The sequence below is a fragment of the Phasianus colchicus genome, chromosome 3, assembly GCF_987193195.1.
Source record: "Phasianus colchicus chromosome 3, bPhaCol1.hap1.1, whole genome shotgun sequence".
NCBI lineage: Eukaryota > Metazoa > Chordata > Aves > Galliformes > Phasianidae > Phasianus > Phasianus colchicus.
Window position 1 is genome coordinate 75,436,446 of NC_143438.1, and position 14,422 is coordinate 75,450,867.

The 14,422-nt window shown below is 36.3% G+C and overlaps 1 protein-coding gene across 17 annotated transcripts in view; it reads left to right on the top strand.

The window, feature by feature from the left end:
• RIMS2 (regulating synaptic membrane exocytosis 2) overlaps nucleotides 1-14,422 on the top strand; it is a 436,018-nt gene that overhangs the window by 68,942 nt on the left and 352,654 nt on the right. For all 17 annotated transcript variants that reach the window (XM_090137872.1, XM_090137865.1, XM_090137886.1 and 14 more), the window contains one exon: nucleotides 10,365-10,575. In XM_090137872.1, coding sequence (XP_089993998.1) covers nucleotides 10,365-10,575 — 211 coding nt within the window. The remainder of the gene's footprint in view (nucleotides 1-10,364; nucleotides 10,576-14,422) is intronic.

Here is a 14,422-nt window from a genome sequence, read left to right on the forward strand (position 1 = left end):
GTAAATCTTCCACTGTAACAGGTCAGTTACATTAGCACAAAGAAGAAATGGACATTTGTCAGTTTTGATATTGGGATTTCTTGGAACAGTAGTGGAATCTGGCTAATCTTAGATACAGAAGACTCATCTAAAAATAAGAATGGTGATTTATTTTGAACATCTGGACTTGGTCTCTTAAGATGAAATAGACAATCTTCTGCAGTAGGAGAGATTGTAGATAATTTTTCTCTGAAGTGTATTCAGTGCTACCCTTAATTTATGGTAGTAGGTTTGTTGAAATGCCATGACTTTGAAGATCCCTCAGTGAGAAGGGGCAAAAGGAAAGCAAAAATACTAAGTAAGGTGTTCCCTCTGCCAGAATCTGCCAAGTTTGATTTGCAGTGAGAATCTGAGCTTATTAAATGATCGACTCAGGTTTGTAGATCATCTTATTCAAACAAAAGTATTTCTTGGCAACTTACAGGATCACATACCTGATGTAGTAATCTATGAGCTCAACAATATCAAGAAGTAAAATCTGTGAACATACAAACCATTTCACAGGAAGCAAACTGATTGATGAAAAGCAGGACTAAGACTTGTTTGACTTAAGTGCAATTATGATTAAACAAATGTGAGTAGAATCTGCTTCTATTTACAGTTTTTTCCAAACAGAAGTACTCCAGAAAAGGTCTTTAATGAGCTGAGATCACAGTTTTGGCAGAGAAAAGTGTTCAGGCATTACAGGAAAAGAGAATTTCACAGAGCTGGATCTGAGCTAGTTCCCGGCTATGAGTGTCCCAGCATTCTTTTCATGCTAGTATTTTACTGGGCCTGCTGTTAGCTCATGCTTTTGCTGTGATGAGTTAGGAACAGCAGAGCATGATTGGAAGGCATACTGGTGGCCCAATATTGTTCTTACAGCCCTCATTTATACCCAGTAGGATTGAGGGCTAAATGATTAATTAATTAGCTTTAATTGGAACACTTAAGTGTTTAAATATAGGATTGAATTTTGATCTTTGTCACTGATTTTTTTTTATGTGGTTTTGCACAAGTTTGATTGTTTGGAAAAGTCAGACTTTTATTAGGTATAGTATTAGATGAAATACTGTGTGTATATCTGCAAGGTACGAATCTTTTATCTTTTCGATTACTATCACATAATTTTTATCTAAAAAGGAGAAATACTGCACTAACCTCATTAATGTAAAATGAATCTCCTGAGAGTGGGAAAGATGTTTCAAGGGATCTCCCCCTATACTGCTGCTTGCAGCATGATTGCACTGGCAGTACTTCTGCAGTAAGAATACTGATATTCATAAACCATGCAAATCCAAGATCCACCATAACTAATGACTGCCACCAGTTTGGTGGTAATTCAGCATCATTCATGTTGGTGTAGTTTAGTTATGTGAAGTATGGAAAATATAATTCAGACTTGCTTATTCTGGCTTTCTTAGCATTGCTCAAATTTATTTCCTGTTTGTTAAAAAAAGAAAATCGTCAAGATGGGAACAATCTTGTCACAGACGTAAAAAGATAGGAGCTACTTAATAATTGAAAATGCTCATGAATGTTGTAAACAATGCAGAATGAACTCGTTCTAATCATGATACTGTAATGTCAGGAGGTGTTACATTTCGGAGCCAAGACAGTCTGACCTATTATTTAGCACATATTTATTTTGACTGCATGTGTAATTGTCTAACAAAAAAATAATTCTGCCTGTCATGTAAGAATAAAAAAAGTTCAAGATGGTGAGTTAGCTTTTGGGCATTTCAGAAACTACTAGTGTGAAGTTAGTGGCTTCTTTTTGTAAGTCAACTGATGATGCAAATAAAGTAACCTGAGTGACTGTGAGAAATATTATCTCTGCTGAAGATGCCCTTTATAAATGTAATAATGTTGCAATGTGCTTAATAGTCAGTGACTGGATTAGCATTATCAAGGTACATTTAGTAAACACTGCATACCTTGAAAAGGAAATACAGTATAAAGTAAGTAAAAGTGTAGTTTCTGTAAGCAAGGATCTAATAATATCTCTCTGGAAAATGCTATCTGATATTCAGTACTTATTTAGAATAGAACTTGGGTTTACTGACAGTTTTCATCATCGAGGTTTCATGTAAGTGTGATCCAACTGTTACTTGTTTGGGAACTTAACACAAACTATCAAAAAAAATACAGAAAGAGCCAACATGAATTTGTAGTAATTTTAGGCTAACACAACATTTCTGTTACGAAACTTTTTAATCAAGTGAATTGAAAAGAAACATGCAACAGTAGTTATAAAACATAGATGACAGTATAAAAAGAGACTGTAAAAGAATTTTTTTCTTAGATCTATGTGTACTCCTTCAGTGATCTAAACTTTTGGTGACAACTTTTGCATAGTGGATGAGAACTTCTGTATGAGTATGTTAACTCTGCATGGAAAATGACCAAATACAGCTCTTGATTTTTGCCTAAGTATACTAATATCATAGGGGTATTGTAGTAACTGCAAGATGATCCTAATTTTAATTTGTGAAGTACTTTTTTGTTACAAAATCAGCCATAAAATATTATTGACCTTCTGCTTACAGGGAGCTCTGACTCTTCTTTCTGAACAAGTAGTATAGAACTAGAACTAGTATAGCCTTTCACAGGGGAAATTGAGTGGCTGATTGTTTTGGGGGATGTTTGGTTTCTAGCTGGAGTGTAAGTGAACAGTGTTGTGATTCTAAATGTATATGCAGCTTCATCACAATAAAACTCTGATCATGTTTTACAGCAAAACATGTTGTTCTCCCACAGAAATTGAGGACAGATTCTGGTTATCAGCAGTAGGAGACAGAGTGCTGAAAGACCCACTGCTGCTTTGCAGTACTCCTGGAAACTCTACCACATGTGCAGAGTGCTTATCAGCAGCAGTATGTGGTGATACTGTGCTGCCTGTATAGCTGAAGATTCAAATAGTACCTATTATGAGGTTGCTTTCTGAAATGAGAATTCTTTTATCCTTTCTAATATTCTGTAAAACTTAATCTCAGGAAGTTACCCTTAGACCAGACAGTTCCCCAGGTTCTTTTCTATCAGTATGGCTGTTCGTCCAAACTTGGAACCCAACTGTCTTTCAGACAGTTTTTCTTCCCCATCACATTTGCTTGAAATTGATCACATGAAGTTGAAAGCATCTGAATATGTATGGCACATACATATGAGTGACTGCTTACACCTTATTTAATAACAAACTAGTTAAAAAAAACAAAAAAACAAAAAAACAACACAGTTGTCTGTATATTTCTATTCTGTAGTTGAGATTTCTTCTACTGGGCTGGAATATAAATAAAATGACAGTACAGATTCCAAATTAAATTTCAATTTGAAGTATGTGCTCCCGTGCTCTGTCACATACCCTTCCTGGCAACTGTGTTTCACTGCAGGTTCAGCTGCTTGCTCCTGATCTTCTTTGTTAGCTGAAGATTAGTACTTACAGTTTCAGCACTTTACCAAAGCTGTTCCTTTGGGATAGTAGGATTGCAAACACAGGGATGAGGCCCATAGAACTGGAGATAAAGTATTTTTAATTGAGGAAATGCAGTTGTGGAATGAATATGGAAAGCTTCCTGTTATTAATCAGGCACTAGAAGATTCCTTTTTTTCCTGCTAGAGTTGGCATGGTTAATCTTACTTTGAATGACACCTGAAATTAGCTAGGAAGGGCCAGCTTTGTCACAAGGTGGGAACAAAAGCAGACAGATTACCACTATTGTATGTAACAGTATCAATTTAATTTATCAGTTGTTGCTCAGACATTAAAAAGGAGTCCTAGTGATATTTCCAGTATAGGTGGAGAAGGTAAAGAATTAGGTGGCAAAATTCATTAGAAAAACAATGTAGAATTTTAAATTAAAATTTCAATTAAAATTTTAATTTTTTTAAACTAAAATTTAATTAAAATTTAAATTTAAAATTTAGCTAGTTGTTTTAGGAAGTTAAAGAAAATAACATTATAGATCTATAGACTCTCAGAGGTTTGAATAAGCTCCTTTAGAGAGTGTCTCCACTCTGCCTGTTTAAACCTTAAGACCTTACAGCTTTTTATATATCACAGATAGTAAAAATCCATTGATAAAAGCAGTTAGAGATTAATTTTAACAAATGGAAAAAATCACAAAAATATCACTTCCCTGTATTGTCTTGCAGTTGCTTTGTACTGCTAATTCTGTTTGCTACAGAAAAGATAGAAGCAATTGTCTGTTTTTTTTTTAAAGATACTTGAAGTGATAGAGCCAGGAGTTTCTTCTTTTTTTGTATTGTATACATGTTGTCTAGCTTTATCTTGCTGTCATTAAAACCCCCAGAAACATCAGATGATTAATTGGATGAGCCTCTAATTGGCCATATGTTAATCTTCATATTTACTTGCAGCCTTGTGCAAAACTGTTATACGTAGAATATTACTGCTCACTGCTACCTTGCCAGTAAAAGAGCAGCCTAACTGCTGCTAATGAACAAATTCAATCAACAAAGGCACTGGTTTTATTCAATACTGTGCATTATGAACAGAGGAAAAAAAGTAAGGTAATCTTTCCAATTCCAGTTAGATTTTTTTTTTTTTTGTCTAGCCAGCCTGCTGATTTGTTCTCAGAGTCATGGATATGACCGGTATTAGGACTGAGCTTTTGTTTTTGTTTTCCCCTCATTTGCTTCTATTTCTTAATTAGTTTCTTAATAAATAAACTAGATTCAGTGTTGTGACTTCATCTGTAATTGCAAGCATATTTAGAATCATAAGAGATTAATTTACTATTATGTGGCAAGAGTGCAATGAGAGGAATATTTTCTGTAACAGAGGTGAAATAATCTGAGATCATAGAACAGTTCAAACTAGTGTCCATTTCAAAAAGCCCTAAGAAAATATGAAACGAGAGAGAAGTAATATGGGACAGCTTGTCTGTATCTTTTACTTCTAAGAGTGATCTGTATGAACTTCCCAGCAGCACTGATTGTAAGGTAGCATTTCGCTGTACAGTTGTGTTTTTTTGTTTTTCTATTTGCATCCTCTTGATACTCTTCAGTAGGATTTTTTTTTTCAGGTGAAGCTTAAGCTTGGACATGTAATTTAGATGGATGGCTCTGAAGTTAAACATACAGACAGTGGAAAACAGTTGATTATTGTTCATTTTAAGGAAACCAGACAGTTAACATTGTAAATCAGTTCTAATGAGACAGTGGAGAGTTAATTTTGTCCAAAAGTTAAAGTGATTAACAAAGCTATCTTTTGCATTTCTGAAGATAGTTTTTTAGAAGTAGCTTTTTTATAACTTCCACATACCACTATGAAGGCATAAACTGGAAGTTTAGCTGCCCTTTTCCTTATGTGGAGTATATTGGAGGTCCCTGGTGAAACCTTGAAGTTAACTAATTTAACAGCAGTCTTTAGGAAGCATAGACAGACAGCCCATTCTAGTACTATATTGCCATTCTATTGAAAAACCTGCTCTTAACATCCAACCCGAAACTCAGTGTGCTACCAGTGACTCTTGTCCCATCTTAGATTTGCTGTTACAAGGAATTTGCCCCTTGTTTCAGGTAATTATTAGGTTCATTAGCTAGTTTGAGGCTGCTGTTCAATAATTCCTCTTTGCCAGAATGAACAATCTCAGCTCCCATGTTGCAGGTTAGGTGCTCACAGCCACTGATGATTTTACCAGCTGTCTCCTAGATTTCTCCAGTGTGTCCACAACCATCCTGAACTGCTGGGCCCCAGTCTGGGGGCCTCACTAGGGCCAACTATGTGGGGAAAAAGTAGCTTTCCTTCATTTCTTGTCTCACGTGAACCCATTTTAGTTTTCCCAGTTTAATGAGAGCAGACATAGCACTGGCTCATATTCAGCCTGGTTTCCACTGAATTTTCCATCTTTTTTTTCAGCATAGCTGACGGATATTCAGCTGCTTGTTCCTAACCTCTGCTAATACTCTTACAAAAATAGTATCTGTAGATCAGAATTAAGTGTACTTATTGGCAGGTTAGTTAGCACCACTGTGAAAGTAGAAGGCATTAAGTGTTTGATGCAGCACAGGGAAGAACATTGTTTCTGTTACCGGATGGCCACTGCCACTGTGCAGAAAAAAAATCACTGAATGAAGGAAGTTGGCAGAACTGAAAGCAAAGCCTGGATTCCAGCCACATCCGCGCTCCATGCCTGGGAATAGGAAATGAGGCACAGGCTACAATCAGTAAAAAAAACTTTGAGAGAACTGTAGCCAGGAAATGAGAAGTGGCTGCCACGCTTGCATCTGGCTTCAATACCCTGAATGCTTAGTTCTGGATATTTCAGAAACATATAAGTGAACTTCTGTAAGGCAGCAGTGGCTTTGGAACTTGTCAATATTAAGAATTTATTTTGGGGGGGCAAATGCTGTATGTTCTGTGGACATTTCATAGAATCACAGAATAACATGGGTTGAAAAGGACCTCAAAGATCATCTAGTTTCAACCCCCTGCTGTGGGCAGGGTTGCCAGTCACTAGACTAGGCTACCCAGAGCCATTTCTGGAGGACAATAGAAAACACATCTGTTCTGTTATTATTTTACAGAAGTTGATTGACCTTGTTTTTCCAATTTGTCTTTGGTAGTAGCTCATGTTTTGTGAGAGGCCCGTGGATTCTTGTTCCTTGATGATAGTGAATTTCTCATTCCCAGAAAGGTATGGGGAACCAAGAAGCAGAATTGAGGAAGCTTTTTTCCAGCAGAAGGGTAAATAAATCATTAAGTGTTCCGATAGAAACTATTTCTTGATCTTGACAGCTCTTAAAAGACTTGCTTTTGACATTTGAAAGCCCTGTAAGCAGCAATCTCAGACACAAGATTTTACTGTACAGAGTTAGCTAGTCAAGTAAGTCTCAGGAACTGCACTAGTGTAACTTCCAGCAGATATGACTGGTATTCAGGGAACTCATTCTTAGAGGAGTTGAAAATGACGAGAACTAAACAGCAGTTTTCCAGCCTTGCTTTCCATTATCTCTAGGCTTTTGCATAAATGTGTGCCATCCTCTCCTCCTCTAAAACTTACAGTAGTTATTAAAACACACTCTTGCATTCTTTGGAAACTGTGTGGAAAAGGAGACTTTGCCTTAGGACACATCAATGGCATGTAATGGTGCTCTTGAAGCCACTATACAAAGAAATGTCTGTAAGGGTTGTGAATATCCATTGTGGAGTTTTCTGCTGAAACCTTCTGTTTCTATTTTGATGAAGGTACTTGGGTTTGCAACCAGAAACACCAGCATGCTTAAGATTTGTAGTATGGAGAAGAATTGTGGTCTAATATGCAGATCACCTGCAGAGCACGGTATTTTAGACTTGAAGCACAGACCTTCGCCATTCACGTTAGCACAGTTCCATGCTGGAGTGCAGGGACTGGAAACTTTAGGTTGGGTTTCCCAAGTTCAGACTCAGGCTCTGAAGTTCACCTTGATACTGTTTGCTTTCAGTTCCCTAATGGGTGAACTCCTAAGCCCTCTGAGGCAGTGATGTTATAGGCAGTTACATGTTCATAATTATCTAAAGAGAGATGGGAGGCAAATGGATGAGGCCAGGCTCCTCTTGGTGGTGTGTAGCAATAGTACAAGGAGGAATGACCTAAAACTTGAACAAAGGGCATTCCATACTAACAGAAGAACTTCTGTAATGGTGACAGAGCACTAAAACAGGTTGCCCAGAGAGGTTGTGGAGTCTCCTTCTATGGAGATATTCAAGACCTGGCAGGATACCTATCTGTGTGGCCTGTTGTAGGGTATCGGCTTTAGAAGGGGGGTTGGACTCAATGATCTCTTGAGGTCCCTTCCAACCATTACAATTCTGTAATTCTGTGAATCTGCAAATGCAGCCAATGTGAACATATTAGGATTTTATTTGCTATTTGTTTTCTGAAAATTGTATGTCATACAATTTTTACTAAATGTTCTCAAATACTGTACTAAACATGTAAGTGTTGCTGCAAGTTTTTGACTTAAAGCCTTGTACATGCTAAATGCTAAGAAATTATTGTTGATTTACAAAGTAGATCAGAAGGTTTTTAAATGAATTTTCTGAAATGCTTATTTTTTGTTTCAATTATTCATGTTTGAAGTGGTTCTTCTCAGTAGAATGCATACTGTGTTTAGTCTAACTGATTATTTACTAGATCTTTGTCTCCTGTGTTTAATTTTTTCTGACAGCTGTCAAAATGTGTAATATTTTTCTTAAAACAGAAAATGTTGATGTAATAACAAACTATTTTGGCAGACAACAAGGTGTTTGCTACTACATTGAGCATTTTAGAGAACTTCTCTGTATAACCTTGAAGTTTATAATTTCAGGCAAAAGTTGCGGTGACCTTTGTGGGAACGCTTGTGCCCAAGAGGTAACAAAAGTGAAATTATTTCAGTACATGAGGCTTAGAATTTGGCAAAAGCCTTGTGCTTTTTATGCATCAGTGAGACTGGTAAGAAAATAATCATAAAAACAAGGGCTGTAGATTACAAGGAAGCCACAAAACTAAATGCGATCTAAAATAAACTTGAGGTTCAGCATAGATAATATGCTTTAAATGAAGAACATAATGTTTGGCAAAATTAAAAGGCAAGCAAAGTTTTGGAAATTGCATGTGTTGTTGATGGAAATGGGCCAGACTACCAACTACCCATTATATACTGCTGTCAGGCTAAAGTATTGAAATGTGCCAGAATTTTGTTCTCAACTTCATTCAGCACTTTTTTTACTAGTAACTGCTGTCCTGCCTCGTTCCACAAGGAGCAGTCAGCTGGGAACTCTTGGCCTCAGAGAGCAGGCAGAGGAACCCTTGGGCCTGCCTCCACAGCCTGCCTGGGCTGCCGTGTCCCGCATTGCTCCTCTTGATGCTTCTGCTGCAGGCCAGAAGGTTCTAGAAGTGTGCAAATGGAGAAGGGCTGTGCCCTGGGGGAGTGTGTGGACTCAAACTGAGCTCAAGTGATGAGCTGGTAGTCTAGAAAGAGGAGGTGTAAGTAGCATGAAGTAAATATGCTCTGTGGAAGAAGGGCAGCAGCAACGCAGAGGTGGAGGCATCCTGTCGGTGTGTGGGAGAAGCAGCATGCCTCCTGCCTTCTGCATGGCAGCAGGCCTGCTGATCAGTCCTATGGCTCCTCTGTGCTGTAACGTAAATTGGAACTTAGGAGAGGTTTCCTGAAAAAAAATAAAGCAAAGTCCAACATTTTCTGTCATATGTGGGGGAACCATTGTGAATAATATTGCTTGAGGTAATTTTTCACTGACTGTACTGATGTTTGCTTTGGTAAGAGCCTCTGATGCTTCTGGTGAAGCCATTTTGTGTCTATGATTTCTATCTGATCTCTTTAAGGATAGCTGGTCTCTCAGCTGAAGTTTTCTCCAGGAAGTTACAGTTTGTGCTGTGCTAGGCCTCATATACTGGTAATCTTTTGATAACCTCATCTCAAGAATCTCAGGAAAGCAGATAATCCTGAAAAGAAAAGAAATCCCTCCCTCCTGCACTTTTCTTATTATACCTTTCTAATATTTTGTGGGATATAGTCTTTTTGTTTTGTAGGATGTAGTCTTTTTTTTTTTTTGTTGTTGTTGTTTTTGTATCTGCATAGGGAACTAAATAAAGTCCTTAGACTATATTGGTCTCAATTAGCAAAATTAAATGGATTGAGTTTTTGTGTGTGTATCTGTGTTCTAAACTATTGTCCCTAGTTTTTACGCCTAAAGTAGTCTTCTTTCTACCTTTGGCTTGAGATGATAGTCCTTATTTAAATAAGTGAATGGCTCAAATGAAGAGTAATAAATTACTTTATCTGTAGTTTATTTGTACCACAGCTTAACTGTGGTAACTTGTTATGGGCTTGGGATTGTGCCCAATGCTTGAAAAATAATTGATAAAACATTTCAGAATAATTAATCTGTGCAGTGTTTTTGGATAAGTAATTTACCAAAATATACTTGCATCTGTCTGATGGACTTATGTAAAAATGTACTTGGAAGAATGAGATTTTTTTTTTTCCTGCTACTAACCAGTTTGTTATCTAGTGCTGTGGGCTCTTGAATCACTCAGTCTGTATTTCCTACAGTTGTATTTGCAGCTCACAGCTGGTCACATCCTAAAGCAAAGTTACTTCTTTTTGAAATAGCTAGAATGCGTGCTGTATGCTACTGGTTTTGGGTAACCACCTTGAGTTCAGTTCAGTTGGAAAGAAAGTAGTTCTTAAAGGTTATGCTTCTGAAGCACCGGAAGTAAAATGTGTTTCTCTCAGACTTGTGTTCTGAAGTTGATTGCAATTTAGTGATTGTGAAGTATTTGTAAGCATAAATAACAATTAAAAAAAACCAACTGTTAATGATCTCTTTTCTTCTGCAGAAAACTACATCAACAGTTTGAAATGTATAAGGAGCAAGTGAAGAAGATGGGTGAAGAATCACAGCAGCAGCAGGAGCAGAAGGGTGATGCCCCAACCTGTGGCATCTGCCACAAAACAAAATTTGCTGATGGCTGTGGCCATAACTGTTCATATTGCCAAACTAAGTTCTGTGCACGCTGTGGAGGAAGAGTATCTTTACGGTCAAATAAGGTATGGAGTTATGAAAATTTAGCAACAAAATTCAAACCTCAGTATCTCTTATTCCTTGCTTAAGTGTGCTATCTACTGAAACAGATTTCCCTTAAGGAGGAAATTATACCTACATAGATTGTTCTGAAAGTAATGCCTCCTATTTATTTTCATGGAAACAACAGCAGATATAAGAGTACAATAACACAATTTGATAGTGCAAATTCTCAGCTACAAAACACTATTTTTCAGCGTGGTCACCATCATTAACTTCACACTGTCACTAGCAATGAACAAGAGCCTGCATGCCATGCTTGTAAATATCTGCATGGCCATCCAGAATTTGGCTTGTCTTTCACATCTGTCACCAGTGCTGAAATGCACCACCCACCACCTCACTGTGCTCACATCTGCTCTTTGGTCTCCATGAACATTCAGCAAGCATTGATGAATGTCAGTGGATGCATTTTTTCTGCATGAAGCAATTCAACTCCACACTTCCATGTAAGAGGCAGTCTTATGCCATCTGTTACATGGCAACGATATGTTGCCATGTGGATATTGACAAGAAGGTTCAACCTCTACTGCCTTACCTCCACCATCTGCCTCTGACATTGTGGAGCAACATAATAAAATAGGAGGTATTGCTTCGTACAAAAATTCAATGTGCTAACAGTACAGATTTACAGCTGACATTACAGGTGTTTATTATGTAAGAACAGGTAAAAGAGCAAACTGAATTTTTAAGAAGTTTGGTCATGGAATAAAACATTCAGCAGGACTGAGGTAATTATGGAGAACTTCTGTTCTGAAATTAGTTTATTCAGTTCTTCAGATATTGTTCACATCTTATAGATGTCTCTCCCAGACTCAGACAGATATTTGTTAGAATATTCTTGGCTACTCAAAACTCATAGTAGTTTTTTGTGGAAACACATTTTATAAATCAACACAGTCATGTATTTATTTATTAACATAATCGTGTGTCAATCTAATTTATTTCCAGAAATCATTTTTTCTGTGATAGATTCACTGCAATCTATAGTTACTGTCTTAATCTGTTGGAAGGCAGGCGACAATGTTATACACTTTTTTTGTCCAAGGAGGCTTAAATAATGGGCTGAAGTTTTGATTGACAGAGTAGAAAATAATCTATTTGCTTATGATCAAAGAAACTGAGATTATGAATAAATCTTTCAAAATGCCTTGCTATGACCAGATTTTGTTAAGGTCACTTTAAAAGTCTATTGAAACTTTTACCTTGAGTAAGCTTACATATTATTGCTTTTACAACTAAACTGTGTAACTGTTAATCAGAGAGATAATAATTCATGGACTAGTTCAATCTGATTATAAAAGCTATCAGGGCAGTTTTTTGTGTCATTATATGAAGAGACAAAGAAAGAGAATGTTAGGAGGAATGCATCATTTCCTAATGAGATCTTTAAGACATTCTTTAGAGTTGGAAGAGACCTTCCTCAGGAAGAATCATATAAATTTGGCAGATATTTGTCTAACTTATCTTGACAAATCTCCAATGTGATTCTTTTATACCCTCTTAGGTCATTTGTTCCATTGCTTACAGTCTAATTCTATCTTTCTGTAAGGCCACTTCCACATTCACCATTTTGAGTCTTTTCTGCAGTTCCTCTCAGTTGGCATTTTTCTAATGCTATGGACGATAATTCAGTGTAATAAATAAACTTTTCTGGCTCTCATGCCTTCTGTTCTTGATCACTTATAAACATGCTGGAAAAATCATCTCTAGACAGATTCCCTGTGGGTCTTCATTGGAAATAGCTCTCAGTTAAAAAGCACTGACCATTTATTCCTGTTAATTTATTTGTCTTAAACCAGCTAAATTTTCTCTTGACTTCATTTAGTTCTCTTTCATGGTAGATGAAATTCTTCAAAAGCTTGGAAGTCCAACACAGCTATACCAACAAACTCAATTTACTTACTTTCTCAGTGATTTCTAGAAGAAATTCTAGTAAATGTAACAGCCATGACTTCCTGTTACTAGTGCTTTTTTTCTACGTTTTACTATAATCTATTCAAATACTTTCTAATTTTATTGAGTATTTTGGTTTCCACAGATTTGTGCAGTGGGGATGTCAGGCTCACATGTCTATTAGGTGATCACACTCTCCAAGTCTTAAATAAACTGGCCTCACTCTTTCCTCTTATTCATCTTGTCAATGTGAGACTATTTTTCAGTCAGTAGTTACATGTTTTATGCTTGACATATTTTACACTGAATATAGAATCTGCTTTTTTTGAGAAATAATTATTGTTTTGTTGATTTACTTTGCAGATCATTTTTCTGAAAGATCAGTTTGGGTCACTTCATGTAAATTAAGATTCTAGAGTAAGTCTTCGTAATCACAATGAACATGAAACCAAAGTATTTAATTTAGACTGACGCTGTGGCAGCCCTGTATTGCTGATGTCTTTTATATCTATACACATTATTTCACAAAATCAGTTTTGAATCTACCTTACTGTAGCTTACAAGAATTCATTTTTTTCCATTTTCCTTACTGGATACTACTTCACCTTCTTGAAAGATGACTTGTAATAGCTTCCTGTGTTAGCTGTATCTGATTTTCTTTGTTCTTTTGAACATAGATATGTTTTTAGACATATTTGACATATCTTCTTTGGATGTTGTGTAAGATACTTCTTAAAGAATCTTTGTGTTTCCTGTAAGCATTTCACCCTTTTGACTGTTCCTTTTGCTAGTTTGTTCTTATACTGAACTGTTCTTTCACCTTTGCCATTTTTTCTTTCTGATCTTTCACTGTGCAAATGAACCTTTGTTCTCTTGCTTAATCTTTTAAAATCTTCCTCTACGAATACATATAGGAATAAAATAAGAATATGAATTTGAAAAATTGTTACACTTTTATTTTGCTCTCTCATGTTAGTATTTTTTGTTGTAATCAATGACAGGATGTATATAACATTTATTTGGTTTTGTCTGAATTTATAAAGTACTTGATGGTGATGGGATAGTGATGATTTTTTGTAAATTTTCAAAACATGAAGTACAATGACTTTTATTCTTAATATAATTTTTTTCTCATATTAAAATGCCAAAAAAGTTGTTAGTAAGAAGAGGAATGGTATTCTTAAATGCAGATAACAAGGTGAGGATAAGAATGTGTGAATTGTCCACCAGGACTCCAGTCTGCTTTACAGATATACCTGCATATAAAGCTGTGAAGTAAGGTGTGGTTTGCACAAAGAATCATGTTGGGGGTCTCAGAATGGTTGGGTGATGGGTGACTTATCCCTTTTTCAATTTAATTACAATGCCTCAATAAAAGGCATTAAATTAAGTCAGTGTTGTACAAAAATTGTCATTATATGCAAGTTCTTTCTAGATTAAACAGAGAATAATGATTATGGTGCTACCATTGCTTCTGTGCTCTTGCTTACTACACTAGTGAATGTTTGACCAGGGTAGGGAAGTTAAATTTCATGAAGGTAAGGAAGCTTTAAATGACACCACTTACTGTTTTGAACAATTTCACGTTGATTCAAATTGCATCAGAAGTAATAAATCAAATAACAATCCATAGTGGTATAGGATCTACTGATATACACGATACATTTTATTTGCAGAGAAATGCACACTGAATGAGACAGTAAACAGTAGAATGAGGTTTATGCAGCTAAGAAATTTGAATGCTAAAATGTTGAACTTGCACTACTTTCAGATAGATAAAACTGTGTAGTGAATATACATTTCAACAGCTCAAAATGCCAGTTCGGTAAAGTAACATTTAATTTCTAGAGGAAGAAAACAATACTTGTCTGAGAACTTAATTTGAAATGTGTTAAATACCTTCTTTTGGGCAACCTA